Source organism: Euprymna scolopes, chromosome 28 (assembly GCF_053919585.1).
Source record: "Euprymna scolopes isolate OS-2025 chromosome 28, ASM5391958v1, whole genome shotgun sequence".
Taxonomy (NCBI): Eukaryota; Metazoa; Mollusca; class Cephalopoda; order Sepiida; family Sepiolidae; genus Euprymna; species Euprymna scolopes.
Genome location: NC_136509.1, coordinates 13,631,994 through 13,654,161, shown reverse-complemented (window position 1 = coordinate 13,654,161; position 22,168 = coordinate 13,631,994). Strand labels below are relative to the sequence as shown.

Genomic DNA, 22,168 nt, shown 5'->3' with positions numbered 1-22,168 from the left:
ATTAACATGTGAAACTTTTGTACACATTTTCATTTTTTATTTTTTAAACATATTTTATAGAAATAAAAGAATAAATCAAATACTTTATTTATTTATTTTTTGAAAAGTAAAATACAATGCTTTTTTTTTTTTTTTTTCAATGGTTTGAATCTGTTTTTAATATTATAAAAATATATTACTTTAACAATCATAATACATGTGGATTTCATGTTTTTAAACTTTGCGATACCAGAGAAACTCCCGCGGGTAATTTCTGAAATTTTCAGCACTAGTTCCTCGCATTGTATGCAGGCTCATGGAGCAATTGCAAAAGCAGATTCCAAACAATGCGAGCAACTAGCCCTTAAAACTTTGGAAATCACCTGCAGGAGTTCCTTTGGCTTTACAGAGTTAAAAGAAATTACTTTGGCAATATTTTTTTTTACATAAAATTGTCATATATTATGTGTATTAAGGGTTTCTTTGTTTGTTATTTTGTTCAAAAATATATTTTCTTAATACAAAAGATTATTTTCCTAAATATAAATAAATATAGTTTTATAATACTAAAAATAGATTCAAACCATTGAAAAAAGTATTGTATTCTATTTTTCCCGGGAAAAAAATAAATACATATTACTTACTTCTGTAAAATATATTAAAAGTAAGATATATATTATTTATTTCTATAAAATATATTTAAAAAAAAAAACTTGTGTACAAAAGTTTTACATGTATTTTTTTTTTCATGCTAATTTGCTTTTTTAACTAAAACAGGAAATCCAGTTTAGTAAACAGAACATTTTTAAGTCAACTCGAAGTTTTCACCTAACACTGGTGCCATCATATTTTGAGTTGCCCAATCTTCTGCTTCCCAAAAATCTGTATGTTGTACGTACCCATGACGAAATGGAAATATCATATTCTAAAAATCACATAAACTAAGTTTTGTTTTTAAAAATAAGGAAATAATTTTTAAGCAATTGATGGGAATTTGTAAGCATTACAACATAAATCTAGCAAGTTTGAATTATTGTTGAGTTGTCTCTCTTGTCACTATATTTTTTTTTCAAAATAGTGGGTAAGATAATCACTCCATACTTATAAAATACGATTTTCTTATTTGTAAAAATAAAACTATTTGATCAATTTATGTGATTTTTGGAATATCTTTTCATTTCATTATGGGTTCATACATCTTACAGATATTTTCTGTATTTTTGTTTCTTAATATACAGAGAATCCTGGACAAGAACCCCTTTTCTTTTTAATTTAAATATAAATTCACTTTAGTGTTCAATGTTCAATTGAAAGGCAAATGTTGAACCCCCCCCCCCCAAAAAAAAAGTAAATTTAACAAATACACACGTCACCCAAGTTATTACTATAAGCACTGACTCCATTCGTATTGTAGGTAAAATAAAATGTTTGTTTTTGTATTTTTAAATTGATAAAAACGAAGTAGAAACATTAATTACTGATAAATGTTATTTCTTTAGTAACAAGTAATTTTTTATTTTATCAAAACGTTTAATTAAAAAAAAAATTAACATTAAATTTATGAAAAATTGAAGTAAGTCACTATTATTTTTTCAGTTGACGCTGACGAAAAGGGAACATTTGAGGAACCTGTGGTACATGAATACTTTAATAAATTAAGACAATAGTTTGAAAGATGGAAAACCAAACCGAATTCAATTATCTCCCCTACATAGTATTTATCCGTGCTTATCCAGTTTTATCTTCACAGTAAAAAATTATAATTGCACAAAAAACTTTATTATATATTTATATCTCTGTTATGTAAAAAAAAAAAAAAAAGGTGGTGTAAACCTAAATTCATCTAGTATTTTTTTTTTTTTTTTAATTCAATATAATATACCCCTAGCAAATTTTGGAATCCATTCTAAGAGAAGGAGGTCTATGTTGATTCCTAAAATTTGACTTATCTCCCTTTGTTGTTGCTCTTCATGAAGACAAATAGACGATGAAAGAATTCAATAACCAATTTTTTTTTCAACAAAAAATACTGCATAAAGTTGCATAATTTTTGCTGGATTATGTTTTTTCTTTTTTTTTTTTTTTGTTATTTTTTTAATTTTCTTTTGACATGCAGTTTTAAATATTGAGGTGAAACTGGATAAGCACCTTTCTATATGCTAATTTTTATTTAGGTCTTAATGATGTTGGCAACTCTTCATTTTCTGAATATTTCCCAGCTTTAAGCTCTGTGTGTGTGTGTGTGTGTGTGTGTACACAAAATCTGTTCATGATTTTTAATCTAAAAGTTGAGCTTTGGCAGGTGTTATCATTACTAAAGTGGGATATGGTGTAATAATGATTAACATGACATACCCATTACTTCTCTGACTCAAGAACTGTTGCTTAACTCCCAATTTTAGCTTTGTTACTTAACTCCCAATTTCACTTTGATAACCACTAGCGATGGGACAATTTCAATATTTTCCCTCCGAATCTGATATAATTACCAATTCTGTTTTAAATTCACGATTCCGATAAAATTCTCGATTCTGATACTTTTAAACTTCTAAATATGGAGTTGCTTATTTGTTTGGGGAGTGAGGGTTTAGATTACCACCAAAATCCATGTAATATATGTATATATTTTCAGAACTGGAATGACCAAGAAAAGAATCCATTTAATTTCTTCTCATCTTTTAATGATTTCTTTTTTTGTTAATCTTTATTTGTTTATAATATCTTCTTTGCTTTTCAGTTGCCCCTGGGTGATGATACCCTTGAGGTAATGTTGCCCCCTCCTCCCTGCCCCCTTATTCACCCTACATCAAGACACATCTTGCATGGGACCAACAATCTCCTGGTCTTAATGGGATGTACTTGTTAATGTTGTTATTACTTTCTTTGGCAGACTGACTGCATCAGAAAGGGGTTTTGATCTTGTACTCCCCCTCCCCCTTTTAAAAAAATTTTTTTTTGTTTTGTTTTATTTTATTTATTTTTCTTTTTTTCATTTGTTGAGTTTTGCCACATGGAGAACAATTCCTTAAACGATTTCCTATCCATTTGTTTTATGATTATTATGCTGATTCGCTTTCATATTCAAAGCGTATCTTCAACTTGTTGAGTTCATTCGCCATTAGTACATTGTTTGTTTTTGAAACTATTCACATAAAAAAAACTTTAAGCTAGAACTGTATAAACAAAAGGATTTTTTTATTTTTTTTTTTTTTTTTAGAGTTGAATTTGTTTTATTGCTAACATAGCAGCTAAGAACATTTTGTGATTTTTTTTTTCCAATTATTATAAGTCATTTTTTGCAAAAATTGCTTGAAGAAAAAAAGTATCTAGAAATATCTTATTTTTAATTAAAAAAAAAATTTTTGTAATAAATAAATAAATATATATATATATATATATATATATATATATATATATATATATTAGTGGGGGGTGCTTTGCCTGGGTGAAAAATATGCTTAAATATGATATTTTAATTTGTTCAGATTTCATATATATTATTATAGTCAAAACTTTTGAAAAATAAAAAGATATTTGGGTTCAATCAACTAGAATCAAAACCAGAAACTGTAGCATCCAAAGATGATGTGACCAACGTGACACGCATATGAACTGATTAAAAATAAACTAAGATGAATGTACAACGACTGTTTTCAATTTTACTCATTTTTACTCCTTAAAAATATTTTAACTGGTTAAAGACCCATAAAAGAACGGTCTGTAAAAAATCCAATCATTTGAGGCCCCTAGCGCTGCTTTGTTTCAGAGGAGATAGTTTGAAAATATAGACAAACAGACAGACATATAGCCTTTTTATATATATATATATATATAATGTAGAATATTGCTAGGGTGAGCCAGCTAATCCAATGAAGATGTTGTGCTGAATGTTTAGCCAATCAGGCGCCTCAAAATAGAACAATCCACCATCCCTGACTAATTGTAGGCTGGTCCAATGGCAATTAGCATACCACTAATTGCTACTGAATAAATATGTTGAAATTAGTTAAATGGTCCATAATGGTGGGGAGGGAAGGTAAGCGCATTCTTGATTCTACAATATATATATATATATATAATTATTTACTATAATAATTATTAAATACCTACAGACATTAGTGTTTCAGCCTTTCGGGAATCATCAGTGCAGGGTGTCACAATTAACACCAGTCGATAGATCCAAACCTGGCGACAGAAGCCGTCCCTGGCTTCATTAGCAAGGACCTAATCCATATATATAAGAAACTGCAATATCCAGGCTACTTGGATGATTATATCAGTTTGAATAGAGGTGAGAGGCAATGTTATCATGCCATCTGTATTCACACATGAATATAAGGCAATATAATTTTTTTTTTATTTACTTTATTTTTTTTATGACTTCAAAATTATATAAATTAACAAGATAAGGAGCGAAATGCTTATAAAGGTTGCTAATGACTAAAAATATATTTCAATTAATCTCATTTTACTCAATACTTCTACCCAAACAATTCTGAGTACATTCTGCAGGCCCCACTCTAAAAATTGAATGTCATAGAATGTAAAAAATATAAATAAAAAAGGTAATATGGAGTCATGGGTTAAAAAAGGGACATAGAGTTCCTCATTTTATCTCGGGCGATAAAAGATCTCCCTGCTAGTTTGTGCATTTGTTTTGTTTTTGTTTTGCTTTTGTTTTTTGGGGTTTTATTTTCTTGACACTTAGGATCTAATTTTTGCCCATATTGATTTCATCTCTAACCAGATTTTAAATTCAACTTTAGCATATCAACCCCCTCCCTAAAAATTATCTTATTCATTCTTATGTTCTCCATGTTTGGCTTAGCATATATTTCTTCTCTAGAGTTTTGACATTTGCACTGATGCACAATTTTGCTCTTGGTTCTAAAAGTGCACCAATATGCATATGCACCATTGAACACGGCTGCTTTGAAAAATGGTTGCACCAATTTCAAATGTCCATCCTCGTTTCTTTTTCTTCCTCCTTCAAACCTTTCATCATTTACATCCTTTAAACACAACCGATCACGGAATTGTATGTCATTAATTACTTCAGTCATCTGATTTACAACTTGTGGTAATAATCAGATTACATACTTCCTAACTTCCGGTATGTTTGCTACCGGGAGCAGTGACAAAGCAAATCAGTTCCTTTGCTTTTTTTTTTTTTTTTTTTTTTTTTTTTTCCCCCTCTCACCTTTATCTCCCCTGTGCATGTACTCTTTTTTTTTTATGTTTTTCTGATCGTTCTTTTTTACTTAATAATCAGTGAAGTTTTTTCGGTTTTATTTTAATTAAGAATTATTGAAATTAAAACTAATTTCAATTATTCTAATTAAAATTTTTAAACGTGTTTTCAATAATTCTTTAAAAAAACAAATAGGGCACAAAAAGTGTTTTCAATAATTCTTAAAAACAATAAATAAATAAATAAACTAATTTCAATAATTCTTAATTAAAATAAGACCAAAAAAACTTTTCAATGATTATTAAATAAAAAAAAAAAAATTAAAAAAAAGACTACATGCACAGAGGAGATATAGGTGTGAGAAAAAAAAGCAAAGGAACTGATTTGCCTTGTTACCACTGCCGGTAGCAGACACACCGGAAGTAAGGAAGTATGTTAGCTGATTATTACAAGTTGTACAATTATCAGATGATATTTAAATTTTTTAGTAGGTGTTGGAGTTTTTCATCAATACCAAATGTAAATGTTCTATAAAACTACATCATGTGATCCTATTTTAGACAGTATAAACTCAAGAAATGAACCCTTGTATGAAATTGTTTTTTTGTTTTTGTTTTTTAAGACATTTTAAAAGGGGGAGGTAATCGCAATTTCATATTGGAAACTGAAACAATTTAAAGTTTGAAAAATATCTTTAGTTTTTGTGCTTGCTTTTGGCAGCCTGGTAACACTTGCTTCCTTTATTTTGTTCTTTAATCCTACCATTCCATAAGTGATGTTTCTGACAAAAGGGGAAGAATTTTTCTCGGTCGATTGTCTGTCTTGAAATAGTATTTTTGTTAGTTCCTTAGTGGTTTCATGCCTTGTCTGGAGCAGTTTCCATTAATGAAAAAATATGTAATTTAATTCATTTTGTAACTAAAAATTTTAAAAATGTCTTTAATTTAAATATAAATTTGCTTAATTCAATTTGCATATTAAAATCCCTTTTCAATGAAAAACAGTTTAAATATTTGTTTCTACTCTGTACTATTACTCAGTCTGAATGAAAACAAATGTTTGGTTTGTATTGTGTAGAAGTATCTATTAATTTATTTGATAAAATTATGAAATATGTTATAATATTAAATACATCACTTTTTAAAAAAAATTATCTAATAGTGCACAGTAAATTTCATGAAAAAAATGTTTCTTTTCCACCAGAAAAAAACTTGCCAAACAAGTTCATGCTTAATGTCAAATGAGGATTCATTTGTTTCACACCATCTAAAATAAGATCACATGATCTAAAATAAGATCACATGATCTAACATTTTGTAGAGGATTTACATTTGATACACCAGCACTAAAATATCATGTGATATTCTTCACAACTTGTATATAATTATCAAACGCATTCACTAATATTCCTACAACAAAAAAAAAAGTAAATGTTGTTTGATTGTTAGGAAATGCAACCATATTGAGAAATTTTTTTTTTTTTATATTTAGAAAGGAAGAAATATTCAAATGAAAAATGTTAATTCAGAATTCATCCTATTGAATATTGCATACTATTAGTATTATGTGTGTGTGTGTGTGTGTGTGTGTGTGTGTGTGTGTATATATATAATCTCCCCAAAACTTCTGGCCTTGATGGAGGGGATACTAAAACTTGCTGCTATGGTTTCAAATGACCTGAAATAAAAGCAAGGGGAGACTTGATTCCAAATAATTCTCATATGTTATGTTTCCCCGATTATGAATATCTCCAGTATCGAATAATCCTTATACACTGTCAAATTTATTTTATGTGTAAAAAACAAAAACAAAGAGGGGAGATATAATATATGAGAAATATTTGGTATCAAGTCTTCTCTTGCTGTTATTTCAAATCATTTGAAACCATAGCAGCCAGTTTTAGTCTCTCCTCAATCGAGGCCAGAAGTTTAGGGGAAATATCAGATATTTTGTAATTCATATGCAAAACATGACTATGATTGAAACATTTTATGGCTGTAAAAAAGGTGCCAAAAATAGGCTTTGGGTGATGGATGATCGCCTTAATGTGTGACCTTAAGGGCTATAATATGACAATTCAGGTCATTACCTTTTTAATGAGCCTTCATTTGTTAAATTCTGATCAATAGTTGCTGAGATTTGAAACCTATCAAATTGCCAAAAAAGGTGATATCTATATATATATATATATATATATATATATATATATATATATATATATATATATATACTGGTAGCCAAATTAAATATTCAAATGCTCATATCTTTGGTTCTATGTAATGAAACTACATGAAAATTTGCAGGCTTTTTTAAGATTATAGTGCCATTCTATGGTTAAAATCTTATGACAATTGTTAACAAACGAACCTATATTTTCAAATTAATATAATATGCCCAAATTTGCCAACATTTGTATATATAGTGTCCTGCAAGCCAGCTTCAGTTTTGCTGTTTAGGTTGTCTCCCCTGTCGCCTTGCTAGGCCACTAATATGGAATTTTATGCTAAAAGAAAAACAAAGTTATTTATGTCCATTGACATTAGATTTTTCTTATTCATTTTGAAAGTCTTTGAACAATAAATACAAAACTCCAATGAACAATTTTTGGTTTTCTCTATTTTTCATCTTTCATATATTTCTATGAACAGCCCCCCCCCCTAATTTACTAGAATAATCTTCAACATTAGAATGTTTTATAGATTAAAATACATTTTTTTTTGCGGGGGGGGGGGGGGTACTATTTGAAATAAACATAACCTTTCCAGAGAGTCTCCTTTTTTGTGTGATTTTTGTCAGTTTTTAAAGGTTCTCAAAAAACGGTCTAGGAGCAAAAATGTGTGTGTTGGGGGTTATCACATCCTTGCATAAAACCCTGGCACTAAACTATGCACATGAGCACAACCTCAAGTTCCCTGTTTTACAACATAACATTTCAAAACCAAACACCAATCAATATTTATATTGCTTTTTTTTTTTTTTTTTAAAGAGATCACTTGCTTCTACACATTTAGTCTGATATTTTCATTAAACTTTAATGATTTTTTGTTCCCCGACAAAAGGAGGGTGGACCTGTAAATTCACTCTCGTCTGTTTGTTTCTCAATAACTATGCCTAGAATTTTTTGAAATTTTGCACAAACATTAAACATGGTAGGAGTAAAAAAGTAACAGAATGGATTTTCTGGGAAACTCCGGTTGCCTCCAGGAGTGCCTTTCAGGTTAAAATGGCTAAAATTGACAAATGATGGACTTGGTCATTTCTTTTTTTTTTGCATGGTGCAGAACTCAAATTTACATATGTTATGGCCTAAAACTGCACCGTTTGTTCATTTTTACTAGGATTTGACATCCCTTGGGGATTTGGGGGCTAAATGAAGGTGGGGTGCTGAACTTAATCATTATTTTTTATGCCTCGTTCACTGTGCATTCACAGAGGACCATGCATGCTTCACTTGTTTCAAAATTGGATTTTCCGGAGTTTTACAAGAAACTGAAATTCATCTTTATAAAAACAAAATCTATATAATGATAAATTAAAGCACTCCATGTTTGTGCATACGTTATCACCTTTTTTACATGCAAAGGATGATGGTTAGCAAAGATGGTGAGTGGTGATTAATATGATGTCACTTAGCTTTTAAAAAAAAAATCCATCTGTATCAATTTTAAAATGAATTCTTTCAAAATCAAATGCCATTTTTATGGTTTCATTAAAAAAACAAAAGAAAAAACTTATAATTCTTGATTATGTGATCTTCTTTACTTAAATACACCTTTTTTATTCTTGTATATTTTCTTTTGACCTCTTGCCTCATTTAAATTATTTACAAGACAGTTGAATAATTTGATAAGGTCTTCTTTTTATTTTAATTACACTAAAGTCATCCTGTTGATTAAATCAGCACAGTTTGAATTTGTATAAGTTTAAGTAGCTAATACAATGCAAAAAAATTTTTTTAAAGTAATCTTATTATAAATTTTCCTACTGTCTGTTTGTGTGTGTAAGTGACATGGTTTATCTCGGCCTTCAGGCAACCCACCTAGGCAAGTTAGGTACCGAAATGAAGCTTATGACCCAGCAAATGTTTTAGTGGTATTTATATCCATGTTTGGTGTATGGAAATGCAAAAAAAATAATGATTTACTAAACGTTTTATTTACTGGATATCTTTCCGGTACAAGGACCTAAGTTTGCCCAGCTGGGCAAACTTGGGTCCTTGTTATTTAAAATCAACTTATTTGCAATCATATACATCAGTAGGTATAGAAACAGTGGTTTTTTGTTGTTTTTTTTTGTTCCCTTTATGGCATGTTGTCAATAGAAGAGTAAAATCCATGTCATCTTTACTGGCTGTTGTTTTTATTTTTATTTTTTTGGTCCCCCGACAACACGCCATGGTTTTTGTTTTTTTTTTAATTTTGCACAGACATTAGTCATGGTGAAAGTAAATTTTTGCCAGAACGGATTTTCCAGGATAACTCTGATTCCCCACCCATCCCCCTAGAGAGGATCATAGGAGTAAAACTGCCCCAAAATCGTTCATTTATTCACACTTTTCTCAATAACCATACCTTGGATTTTTTAAAAATTTGCACAGACATTAGTCATGGTTAAAGTAAATTTTTGCCTGAACGGATTTTCCAGGATAACTCTAAGGGGCATTTTGGGGTAAAATTGACCCAAAATCATTCATCCATTCATTTATTCACACTTTTCTCAATAACCACGCCTTGGATTTTTAAAAAATTTTGCACAAACATTAGTCGTAGTGAAAGTAAATTTTTCACTCGAGTAGGGGGACACCGCATGCTTGGCTTGTTGCTCACAGCAAGCGTTGTTTTAATTTGAATCTGAATTTGTAAATTTAAGAAGCCAATACAATGCAGATTTTTTTTAAAGCTTAAAAACCAAATGCATTAATAACATGAACAGATAAATCACTTTTCTATTGTTTGATGTAAGGGTTTCATGGATTTATGGTAATTTTTCTGAGTGTTTTTCTGATTGGCCTTCTCACCCTCTGAAAATACTTCATGACATTTTATAAGCAGTCAGCATTGCTAGTTACAGACATCTATACCCTGCAAAGCCATTTTTAACTAGATAACACCTCAACTTTGATTCCAATGACCACACATATAATATCAAATATGGAAGCTACATATTGTTTACAACATTGAGTTCTGACAATAAGTAGCAATGCGAATACGGAAATGATCAAGATAAAAAAAAAAAAAATGTCTACATAACAACTTCCCTAGCAACATACTCTCTACCCCAAATGACACAAACATGAGAACACTTTGGAAAGATTCAGAAAATATGCGACACTTAAAATATTGTGGTGGTGTTTAAAACTGGTTCATCATTTTGAAGACATCTCGAGATAAGAGTTGGGATAAACATTGGAAAGCAGTAACTTGAGTTTAGGAACCCTTCATTTCGAAAGATTTGTCTTTTAAATTTAAGGAAAAAAAAATCTTCAGATGTTTTGGTTGATTTAAAATGTTTTTCAGCTGCTGCATGTTTGTTTGCTTTTATGGACTTTTAACTTTTTTCTTCGTGAATTGAGCTTTTTTTTCTTTTTGTTGAAGTGCATGTATTGGACAAAGGGCCACTCCCTCTCCTTTCTCTTTGCATCCATTTACAATTTTGGGTGACATTTTTATTTCATTTTGTTTGCATGTTTGCTGCTCTTTTCTTTTTTTTCTGCTTGTAAAATTGTTATCAGTTTTATATTTTTTTTTATTTGCTTTGGATCTACTTACAATTTGGCAATGTTCTTTTTTATTTTAATTTTTGTTATTTCTATTTAGATGGCCAGATTAAAAAAAAAACTTTATTAAAAAAAAAAAAATACAGTGGAATCTGCTTAATTGTTATCAAAATTAGCTAAACCCAAATATATTTAAATTCCATGGGCTTCTACAGAATCCGCCCCGAAAAAAACAAAAATAAAAATCTGTATATGTAAAGTAAATATCATACACCAAAAATCACATAAATTGATCAAGTATTTTGTCTTTATAAAGAAAATCATTTTTTAACGAATTTGAGAATACCCTCTCTCCTTATGACTTTCTAAAATCTTGCAAGTTTAAATCATTTGGAGTTATCTCCCTTGTTTCTTTGGACTGTTTTCAAGATGACATCATCGTGAGATTGTTGCTTGTAGTTTAGCCATAAAATTTGATTTTCTCATATAAAAATAAAACTACTTGATCAGTTTAAATAAGTTTTGATATATAATATTTTTCTTTCTGTAACAGGTATGTACAGCATACAGGTTTTTTTCATAGGGGTGGAGATTCTGGACAAGCACCATAGTTTAACTTATTATGAGCGTGCAATATAGTCAGAAAAATATTCAATGGTAAATTTTTTTAGTTTTTGTAATAAAAAAAATATGACTTTGCATTTATCTACATCCAGGATTTAAACATTAAAAACAAATTTTCCATTTTTTGTTTTGATCGGTTGTTTAATTGAAACCAAAACAATTTTGCAATGACTGTTTCTTCTGAACAGATTATATTTTCAAACCTCATCACAAAATTTTTTTGAGTTTCGTTTGATGTTATTTGTGTGTAGTTTTTTAGGTTTCAATTTTTTTTTTTAGAATTTGAATTATTTCGATTATTTTGATCTTGAATATTATTCTTGTTTCACCAGATGTAACCTCTGACCTTCAAGTGTGTTTTGTTGAATTTGTATGGAATTTTAAACAATACTTTATTTAATCGACATGAACTTGTGGTGCAACGGATAAAAGTGCTATGTCATCAGTTCTAAGTAACAGTCTTCTTGGAATAAATACATGCAATACTAAAAATTAAAATTTAATCTATATACCTATAAAAGTAAGAATGTGTGCATGTGAGGATACTTCTCAACCTATATACTCAATGGATTTTTGGTCTACAGACTTGAAATTTGGTATATAAGATATTCAGGCATGTAGAAAACTTTTTAATCATTTTTCATCTGGAAAAACAGACTGCTAAGTGGTAAAAATTGAAAAAAATTTATGTGAGAGTTGTCGGATTTTCAACTGTTTGCTGTTTCACGATTGCACATGCCTCAATGGTTCATATTACAAATTCATTAAAAAATAAAGTAGGTTTGAAAAAACCATTTGAAGATCGTGTCATGTTGGTTTAATGGTTATCGTACTTGACTCCCAGTCTTTAGGTTTTGGTTTTGATCTCAGCTTGAGTATTTTTTTTCTTTTTCCTTACAAGAAGTGAACTGTTTAGAAAAAAAGCATATTACTCACATGCACATGTCTGGTTTTCTGTATTAATTAAAATACATGCATATTTTGCAACTGGCAAGAATTCTGTTTGCAATTCCGTACATATTCTCTTCACCTGAAGAAAGTTGGAGATTATATTAGCTGAAACATTGTGAGAATGAGCGAATTTCAGTTTCTTTGGAGTATTTTAAAGAGTTTTTAGGAGGCATAATATGGACATTATGAATTTTGGAATACTGCTGCTATGCAGAAGGGATCGTAATGTGGCCTATATTTAGTTTAATTTAACTTGATGCAAATGGGGTAAAAATGGAGGAAAACTCACATACTTCTAATTTGGTAGAAATTTTAAAAATAGATACCAGACATCAATAAATGTCTTTGGAATAATTTAAAGGGGTTTTTAGGTAGCATAATATGGGAACAACCTCTTATTTTTTTAAATTCAAATATACATTGAATTTGTCATTAGAGACCAATTAAGCAAGATTGGCTGAATTTTAATTTTATTAGCTTTTAGACATTTTCTAGAATCTAAATGTAATGAATTCTGATCCAAATTAGAAAAAGGGTTCTAGACATAAGGTCTAGTAATATCTTGATTTTAATCTTTATAAGAATACATAAGAGTGGTGCAAAATGGTTCTGTTCAGGAAATTAATTTTACCGAATTTGGTTTGGGTTCTGTTGGAGCTCTTATATCATGTTTTACAAATCCTTAAAAAAAAAAACACCAGTATTTTTCCACTGCATATTATATTATTTCCAGTTGTCCTGGACTTGAGCAATGATATTTCATGAGATGTGGGTTAGAGATTGTGCAATCCTTGCTTCATTATAAACTCCTCCTCATGAGATTGAAAAAAAAAAAAAAGGGCTTTCATTTATATACTAGCAAAAAATATGCTCCCTTGGGTCGCATATTTTTTGCTAGGTTGGGAAGATGATTTAATGTTGAATTGCATGAACTGAAACTCGCCCTCCCTCCTCCCCAAAAGAAGGATGTAAGTAATGAGAGGAGGATATCACAGCAAACGAATGCTACCTGCCCTTTGTCCGAAAGGAGCCTTTATTAGATATAACAGAATAGATAGTATTAGCAAAGATACCTACGCTTTGCGCGGGTATCTTTGCTGTATGATTGGGTACAGCAAAATCCTGACCTTAATATTTGACCGTGACCTTGAAAAATAGTGTGATATATCCCTAGATTGGAGACCATAATTATGTCAGTTTTGGTCATGATTGGTTCAGTGGTATGGGCTGTAGGAGAGTATATATACATAGGCTATCACCTTAATCTTTGACCGTAAAAATAGTTTGCACCATCCTTAGGTGGAGGGCCATCGTTATGCCAGGTTTGGTCATGATCGGTCTAATGGTGTGGGCTGTAAGAGAGAGAGTGTGTGTGTATATATATATATATATATATATATATATATATATATATATATATATATATTCATTTTATTCAAACTCAGGAACAAAAATCTTGTATATGTTAAGATTTTTGTTCCTTAGAAGCGGTGATTGACTTTGACCTTGAAAAAATGGTGTGCACCATTCCTAGGTTGGGAACCCCCGTTATGCCAGATTTGGTCATGATCTGTCCAATGGTGTGGGTTGTAGGAGTTGTACAGACAGACACATATAAACACTACTACTTTATAGATACTACTCCCCACCCCAGGAGAAGGATGGTATCATGAGGAACAAATATGTTATACCGCCCTTTTCCCCGAAAAAAAGAGGGAAGGTAATGCTTTGGAGGAATCTATGATAACAAGTAAAAATATATTACACTGACATTCCAAAGGAGTAGTTAGTCTGAGAGGATTAACCCTGCTCCCAGAAAGAAGGTGGTAATACCTAGATGGATGGTATAAACAAACATATAATATGCTGGTCCCAAAATGAGGAGGTAATGCCTGTGAGTATCATGTAAAAAAGAGGATACTACATTCCCAACCCCACCGCCCCAAAAAGGGAAAGTTTGTTTCATGAGAATAGAATAGATACTACTCTACACCACCCTCAAAAACCAATAAATATATATATATATATATATATATATATGTCATCCACAGATGACTTTCATTTTATCACACATCAGTATGGTTAGAAGTAACAAGTGTATCAACACTGAAATTCAAAAAGTGATAAGCAATCTATGCACAAACAAACCAGTTACTAAGTAGAAGAAATTATAGTGATATTATATATATATATATATATATATATATATATATGATGGGATGATGCTAATATTTTTCCCGATTCTGTACTAAATTCTTGATTCTGATACAATTATTCTTATAAATCTCTAAATATTTAAGGTCTAAGTTGCTATTTTATTCTAGATTACTGCAAAGCACAAGTTAAATATGCAGATATTTTCTCCAATGTAAAATGCACTCAGGATCTATTGACTTTAGTTTTATTGGTAGTTTAAAATCAGTAAATATTTATTATTTTATTATTACTACTAGCAGTGGGAGAATAAAAAAAAACAACAAAAAAACAAAACAATTAAAAGAATCATTTTTGGCATTGAAAAATAAGCAAACATTTTACAGATACACATTTCAATACTCCAAAAGTTCCAATTTTTCCAATCCCGATTAATCGTCCCAACACTAATATATGTAATTTTGAATAAACAAGAGAACTTTTTAACTTGACATTTTTCTTATTAATTTTGGATAGTAAAATCATAAGAGAAGGAAAAAGCTTTTATTACTTTTTTTGTAGTTCATGTTACGTATGTGTGTAGGTGTTGTTGCACGCTGTTGTAATGTGGATAAAATTTAAAATTTTTATTTTTTGGTAAATGATCACTGTAGAGCAACAAGAATTTGTTTATTCAAAAATTTACATTTTCTTAAAGATTTTTCTAAGAGCTTTTTTTTTTCTTTTTTTTTTTGCCAGTCCTCATTTTATACATATATGTTGTGTACTTTGTTTATGTATTATTTTTCTAACGCTACCAGTAATCAAGGGAAATTTATTCTTTACAAAAGTGTATTCCTTTATGCAAAGTGTAAGCCATCATTTCTTCTACCAGAGAGCTTAACCTATAATTAGAGAGCATATAAAATATACAGTCATCAACAGACAGCTGTTTCATCATTCATGGCCTATTGATGTGGCTAAGCATAGCAAGGTTATCCATACTGAGATTCGAAAACCAAACAGCCAGTCACACCCAAATGCGACCCGCAGTAAAGCACTATATCTGCAGCACTAAACAAATACTTTAGCATAATTACAAATGTTTACTAAAAATTCTAAGGCATCTAGACCGAGATATTTTGTTATGGCTGTTAACTTTTTTTTTTATTTGTGTGTTTTTTTCCAGCTGACCGATAAGGAAGAAGACCTCAAAGAAATGGCTCAATGGTTGGTTAATGTTAGTATTGACTTTGACCTACTTAGCTTATCTTCTGCACTTGTTTGCAGATATTTAGAGTTTCTTTACTTGAAATGAAATTATTTGCACCTTTTTAAAAAAAATTTTTTTTTTACTTCACAAATTAATGAAATATTAAAATTGACACACTTTATTTTTAACTCCAAAATCTCTATCTTAATCCACCAACATTTTTTTTTTTTTTTCAATTTGGAAATAAATTGACACAAGTTGTTGTCAATGTCAGCAGAAAATTTTCTTTTTTTTTCTTTGTAGACATATTTTTTATCAAATTTTCTTGCTTTTCCACATCCATTTTGCTGATGCAGAATCTGCACTGGATTTTTTTTATTCAGATTTAGTTATACTTTGTTATATGCTGATTGAGTTGCACTGTCACTTATATACACACACACACACACACATTAGTGAAAGTGTGTAGTAAGTAGATATATGTATGTATAGATGTGTGTCTGTGTAATATTATATAATTACGTTTAAGTAAATTGATAACAAACTAAAAACTAATATTTTTCAGCAACACTTGATACACGTCTAGAGCTTTCATAAAAAAAATTATATAAACATTGTAGACAATTTGCACAGATGGATCAATATTTTGACATTAACATGTCATCATCGGGACTACAAATCTGCACATTAATGTTAAAAGGTTGATCAATATGCGTAAACCCATTATGTTTATATAATTTCATGTGTATTTAGGCAGCATTTTTTCATTTTAAACAAGCAATTGTTAAAAAATAACAATTCGTGTTTAATTATACCTTTTTTATGTTTTTGATTTTTCTTGTGATCCTTTTGTGTTAAAATCAAAAAATATTGATATAAGTTTCATGTGCCATCAACATTTTCGATTTTATATTGAATTAGTTGGATGCCCGGCATTGCCTAGTTGTACAATGTGCTTAAACATGATATTTTAATTCATGCAGATTGTATGTATTAGTATAGAATCAATCCTCTATTGATTATTATATATTATGACGAATAATTTGCCTGGTGAATTAATTCGCAAAACAAAAATAATGATAATGTCATTCATCAAATTCTGTCTGTGTTTGTTTACAATATCACGTCAGCTGATATTTGGGCTTGATTAATTATACCTTGAAAAAGTTACTTCTGATTTATGTTTAATTTTAAAATATGCAAATGAAGAAATGATTTGCAGCAATTTTAAATGGTACCTCTTTCTTTATCATAAATTGAACTCCTTGATAAGAAAAAATTAAAATAAAATGGTGAGGTACACCCGGGCTTGAACAGGGGGATCATTTGATCTGTAGTCGAATGCTCTATCAGTGAGCTATACTTTCAGATGTCAATAATTCTGGGTGTTTTTTTTTTTTTGGGGGGGGGGTTAAGAAGAAATGATTTGCTAAGATTTTATCTCCCTTGCCGATGTAACGTAAAATATTCTCCTGGGAAAATTCTTTTTTATCTATAAGAGAGAAAAACTATATTTAAGATCGGATTTTTTTTTATTTCTCGATACTTATCGATGAATTTCTGTACAAAACATATCTAAGAACACTGCCAGACATATAAATTAGCTTTGTGTGAAATTTGCAAAAGATAGGCTCAGCCGTTTCAGAACCTATGAGGAAGGAATCCCACACACACACACACTGATTTTTATATAAGAGTAGAGATCGTCAGATGAAAAAAAAACAAGTGAATCGACAAGGAAAGAGAAGCCCAGCTTTCTTTTCTTAAACTCACTGGTTCATTGGCTTTTTCATCTGATGATGATTTGACAGAGAATTGAAAATGTTGATGACACATATGAACTTATAGCAATATTTTTTATTTTTATCACAAGAAATTTTTTTAAAAAAAGACGTAATTAAACAATTTTTAACAATTTCTGCTTTATATATTATAAATGCTTGCACAAACATAATTGCAATCCAATCCTAAACTCCCTCCAGCCACCGACTTGATTTTTTTTTGTTAATAATCATAGATTTTATTTCTTCACTTGTTTTTTTTTTTTTTACTAAAAGTCAAATGATTGACCTGAAGAAATCAATGACTAAAACGTATGCAGCCATTCAGATTTATGTTTAGTATCAAACTCAACTTTCTTTATCAAAAAATTAGAGAATTACACAAATTTAATGAAATTATCCATATTTATTCAATAAATTTTATGAATAAATGTTTTCCTTTATATTTCTTTGTCCATTCCATTTTTTTCTTGGAAAGTACTGAATCAATTTGGATGAAATTTTGTATGGACTTTGCTATGATAAGGTACAGTGGACCAAGTATTATGGTATTCGTTCGATACACAGTTAGTTGCAATTTTTAAGAATTGAAATAAATGTGAGGGATGGGTAGTAATCAGTTATGTTTAAAACAACTCTATATTATTGTCAGACAATAGTTTAGGGTTTAAAAAATCTCCTCTCTGAAGCAGACACCATCTTCGTTTGTTCATAGCATTTGAAAATAAAAAGATCAAACCTTTTTTTTTTTAATTAAAAGGAACATAAAACTAGTTTCAAACTGAATGATCATTAAATATTTACATTTAAAGAAATTTAGTTTTGAAAGCTTCATTCGTGAAACTCTAAATTACTTAAGGAAAAAAAATTCATTTTTATTTATTTATTTTTTTTTTTTAGAAGTACATTTATCTTTTTATTTTATTTCAATTCTTAAATATTTGTATGGAATTTATATATAATATTTTATAATGCCGTTTTGAAGTTTGATTTTCAATGTTTTTTTTTTGTTGAGAATAAATCATTTATTTATAATTTGTCATCTGAGATTAAAAAGGTTCTATCAGCAATGTTGTTTTTAATAATTTTTGGTAATGATCTTGTGTTATGTTTGATGTGAAAATTCTTTATAATCACCTACATTTGATACAGAGAAAATTACTGGTGAAAACGAATTATACCTGTTTTGGGGAAAATGTGCCACCCGGAAAGCACAAAAATCTGGTAGCATGGAAGAAACTAGATTTGAACCCATTTCATTAAACTGGAAAAAAAAAATCATTGCTGCCGTCTCAGCACTTATTCAGTGAACACGGTTGTGAATAAACTGTAAAGAAATATTTTTATCGATTTATAAACGAGTTATTTTTGCCAGCGCTTTAAAGTGAAATATCACAAACTGGACTTTTTTTTAGCAAAAATTAAAAACGGCCAAAGGTTATAGCCAGTTGACTTAGAGTAAGTTTTTTATGCCAAATTGATGATTTGAGCATGGTTAAATTTGTGCTCATTTTTGCATTAAATATTGACCCCTAACTTGTGACTAATTCCTATTAATCCCTAACTATGCATCGAATGAATACCATAATACTTGGTCCACAGTACCTTATCATAGCAAAGTCCATACAAAATTTCATCCAAATTGATTCAGTACTTTCCAAGAAAAAAATGGAATGGACAAAGAAATATAAAAGAAAAGTATGGAAATGTTAAGATAAAACTTTTTTAATTTTGGCTGACAATTGTCCATTTTTTTTATATCACTTTTTTATATCACATTTTTTTTTTTATGAAAAAAGCCCTATTTTGATTTTTTTTTTTTTCTTTTTTTTTTTTTTAGGAAGGGCAACCCACAGAATCAATTAGCAGTTCAGGTAAATTGATTTTAAGTCTTAAAATCTATAAATGCTTGTCTCAATTTAAAGTTCATCATAATCATTAATTTATATACTTACCATACCAGTGACCTGTTGAGTCGCAACTACTATTTATTCTTGTTTCAATATAAAATTTAGTTTAATTTATGCAAAGAGGGTAAAATGTGATGGAAGCCATTCATGAAAATTGAAACGTTCTGATTTTGTGAAATTTAAACAATAGATATTAAACATTAATTTGATATTCTACAAATTTCAGGTTTTTGTTTTTTAAGTACTTTAAATGGTTTTTAAAGGGCATAATATTGGCATCACAAGCCATTAGGAAATTCAAATAAGATTCGCTTAATTTTAATTTTTTTTAAGATCTCTTAAGTTTAAATCTTAAATTTGAAACAGTTTGTAGAATCAGAATCATTTAATAAGAATTCTAAACATCAGGTTTAGTATCATTTTGATTTTAATTTTCATAATGGGATAGAAAAGTTTATTAAGTAAATTTTACCTGTCCTGGGACGAGTATGATAATTTTTTTTATATCGAAATTCATTTCAAAATATTTGTACAAATTGTATATTTACTACTAAGCTATCCTACCTCTAACTATTTGTTTTATTATTAAATATCGCTGTTTTGCTAAACGAATAAGAAATTTATCAGTCATCTAATTTTTTTTTCTTTCTGCTGACCAGAATTTGACAAGTTTTTTTTTGTTTTTTTTTATTCATCTAATTTTTTTTTTTTCTTTTTTCATTCATCTAATTTTTGTTTCTTTCTTTCTGCTGACCAGAATTTGACAAGTTTTTTTTTGCTTTTTTTATTCATCTAATTTTTTTTTTTTTTTTTTTTCTGCTGACCAGAATTTGACAAGTTTTTGCAGGAGCGTGCAGCTGCTGCTGATAACCTACCGACCATCCCTGCCAGCACGGCTGGATCAATATCACAACCCCCAGTTATCAATCCCAGACGCCAACTGCAGAAAGATGATGATGATAGCCCATTGTTTGCTCTTTGAAGATTGGAAGATGGAAGGAGTAGGGTCCACATTGAGAGAGAGATGGGGGGGGGAGCAGATACTCATCTGCAGTCGGGACTTGAGCCATACTATTGTTGTCCTCCCCTCTGTTTTTATGGGGGGGGGGAAGGGTGGAGCTTGTTGGAAGCGTGGACAACTGACTATTTGTACAGCAGAACAGTTTCTCAGCATATACTGGAATAGTGACCGCGCCCACCTTGACAGAAAAAGCAAAAATTACACATACATAACCTCCCCCCAAAAAAATATTTGCAACAGATGATTGCTCTCTTCCCATCATTTGAACATTAACAAGGCAATCCATTTTTTTTTTTTAAATCTTTTTCTTTTCCCTGTCTATTTGGTCGACTCTTGACACAAAATGATTTTGTAGCTTTTTCTTTCTTTCTACCACCCCCTCAAAAAAAAAAAAAAACTAAAAAAAGAACACAAAAACTTTTATTTTTGCCCGCCATTGTTCACACTCACAAGAATTTGTGGCAGCATAAGTTTTTGGTGCTTTTCCAGAATTCACCTCATATTAAAAAACAAAAGTAAAGAAAAATCTGTATGATGCATGTATCAGTGACAAAACGAAAATATATTCCAAAAATCATGTAAATTGATCAAGTAGTTTTATCATTACATCAAAAAAATCAATTAAGCGATTAATATAAATTTGTAGGAATTACAACATAGATCTATTAAATATGAATTATTGTTGAGTCATCTCATTTTGTTTGAGATTTTTTTCAAAATGGCGGGTGAGATGGGCATTCCTTTAATGCTCATAAAATTTGATTTTCTTTATTAAAAATAAAACTACTAGATCAATTTACAAAATTTTGGGAAATACACATTTTCGTTTTGTCATGGATACATACACAATACATATTTTCTTTCTTTTTTTTTTTTCTTTTTTTTTATATAGAGGGATTTTGGACAAGAACCAAATTTTTTAAAATTAACTTTTTAATTTATTCTCTTAACAAAGTCTGCCAATTTCTAATTGTTAAAAATTTGAGAATGAAAGAAATTAAAGGATGAATGCCAAAATTAAAAAAAGAACAAGTAACCTCCATTTATTATTATGATTATTATTACAGTTATGATTATTATTATTATTATTATTTATGATTATTATTACAGTTATGATTATGATTTATTATTATCATTATTACTGTTTATTAGAACAACAGTTTGGTTATTTTAGGCGTTCACATTGCAAGGACAATCCAGTAGTTCATTCATATCAGTCCTTTGTCATTTTCGTAGGAAAACCAAAATAGGTCAACAGGGTGTCTCATGATAGGTTGCCAGCAAAAAAAGAACACATTTAACACGGCTTTATACAGGATTTAAGCTTTCTTTATTTGTTGTCAGACAAATCCCGAAATAAAGTTATTTCTCAGTTTGTGATTTTTGTGTTAAATTGGCTGGAGAGGATTCTCTTGGCATAACATTAAATGAGGTGGTGAGAGTTGGCTGATGGGCATTTTGATTGGTTTCCAAGGAGAAGTCACATAGCCATCTCTTTCAACATTCGTATTCTCTGAATGTGATTTTTGCAAATTCCAATCAAACAGTCCTTTCTCACACCTGCAGATGTACCTCTGTTGTTGATTTTCTGTCTTGTTCCATGTATCCTCTGTAACCTCCAACAACCATTTATTTTTTTTTTAACTTTT

The 22,168-nt window shown here is 29.7% G+C and overlaps 1 protein-coding gene across 14 annotated transcripts in view; it reads left to right on the top strand.

The window, feature by feature from the left end:
- LOC145249475 (target of Myb1 membrane trafficking protein-like) overlaps positions 1-21,555 on the top strand; it is a 202,341-nt gene extending 180,786 nt beyond the window's left edge. For 3 of the 14 annotated variants that reach the window (XM_080111070.1, XM_080111069.1, XM_080111065.1), the window contains 2 exons: positions 19,429-19,462; positions 20,326-21,045. In XM_080111070.1, coding sequence (XP_079967196.1) covers positions 19,429-19,462; positions 20,326-20,480 — 189 coding nt within the window. In that variant the 3' untranslated portion in view covers positions 20,481-21,045. Of the gene's footprint in view, positions 1-1,575; positions 1,614-2,716; positions 2,744-15,783; positions 15,835-19,428; positions 19,463-20,325 lie in introns of all 14 variants that reach the window. The other 11 variants (XM_080111063.1, XM_080111059.1, XM_080111068.1 and 8 more) reach the window with 8 other exon arrangements.
- Positions 21,556-22,168: the final 613 nt, after the last annotated feature.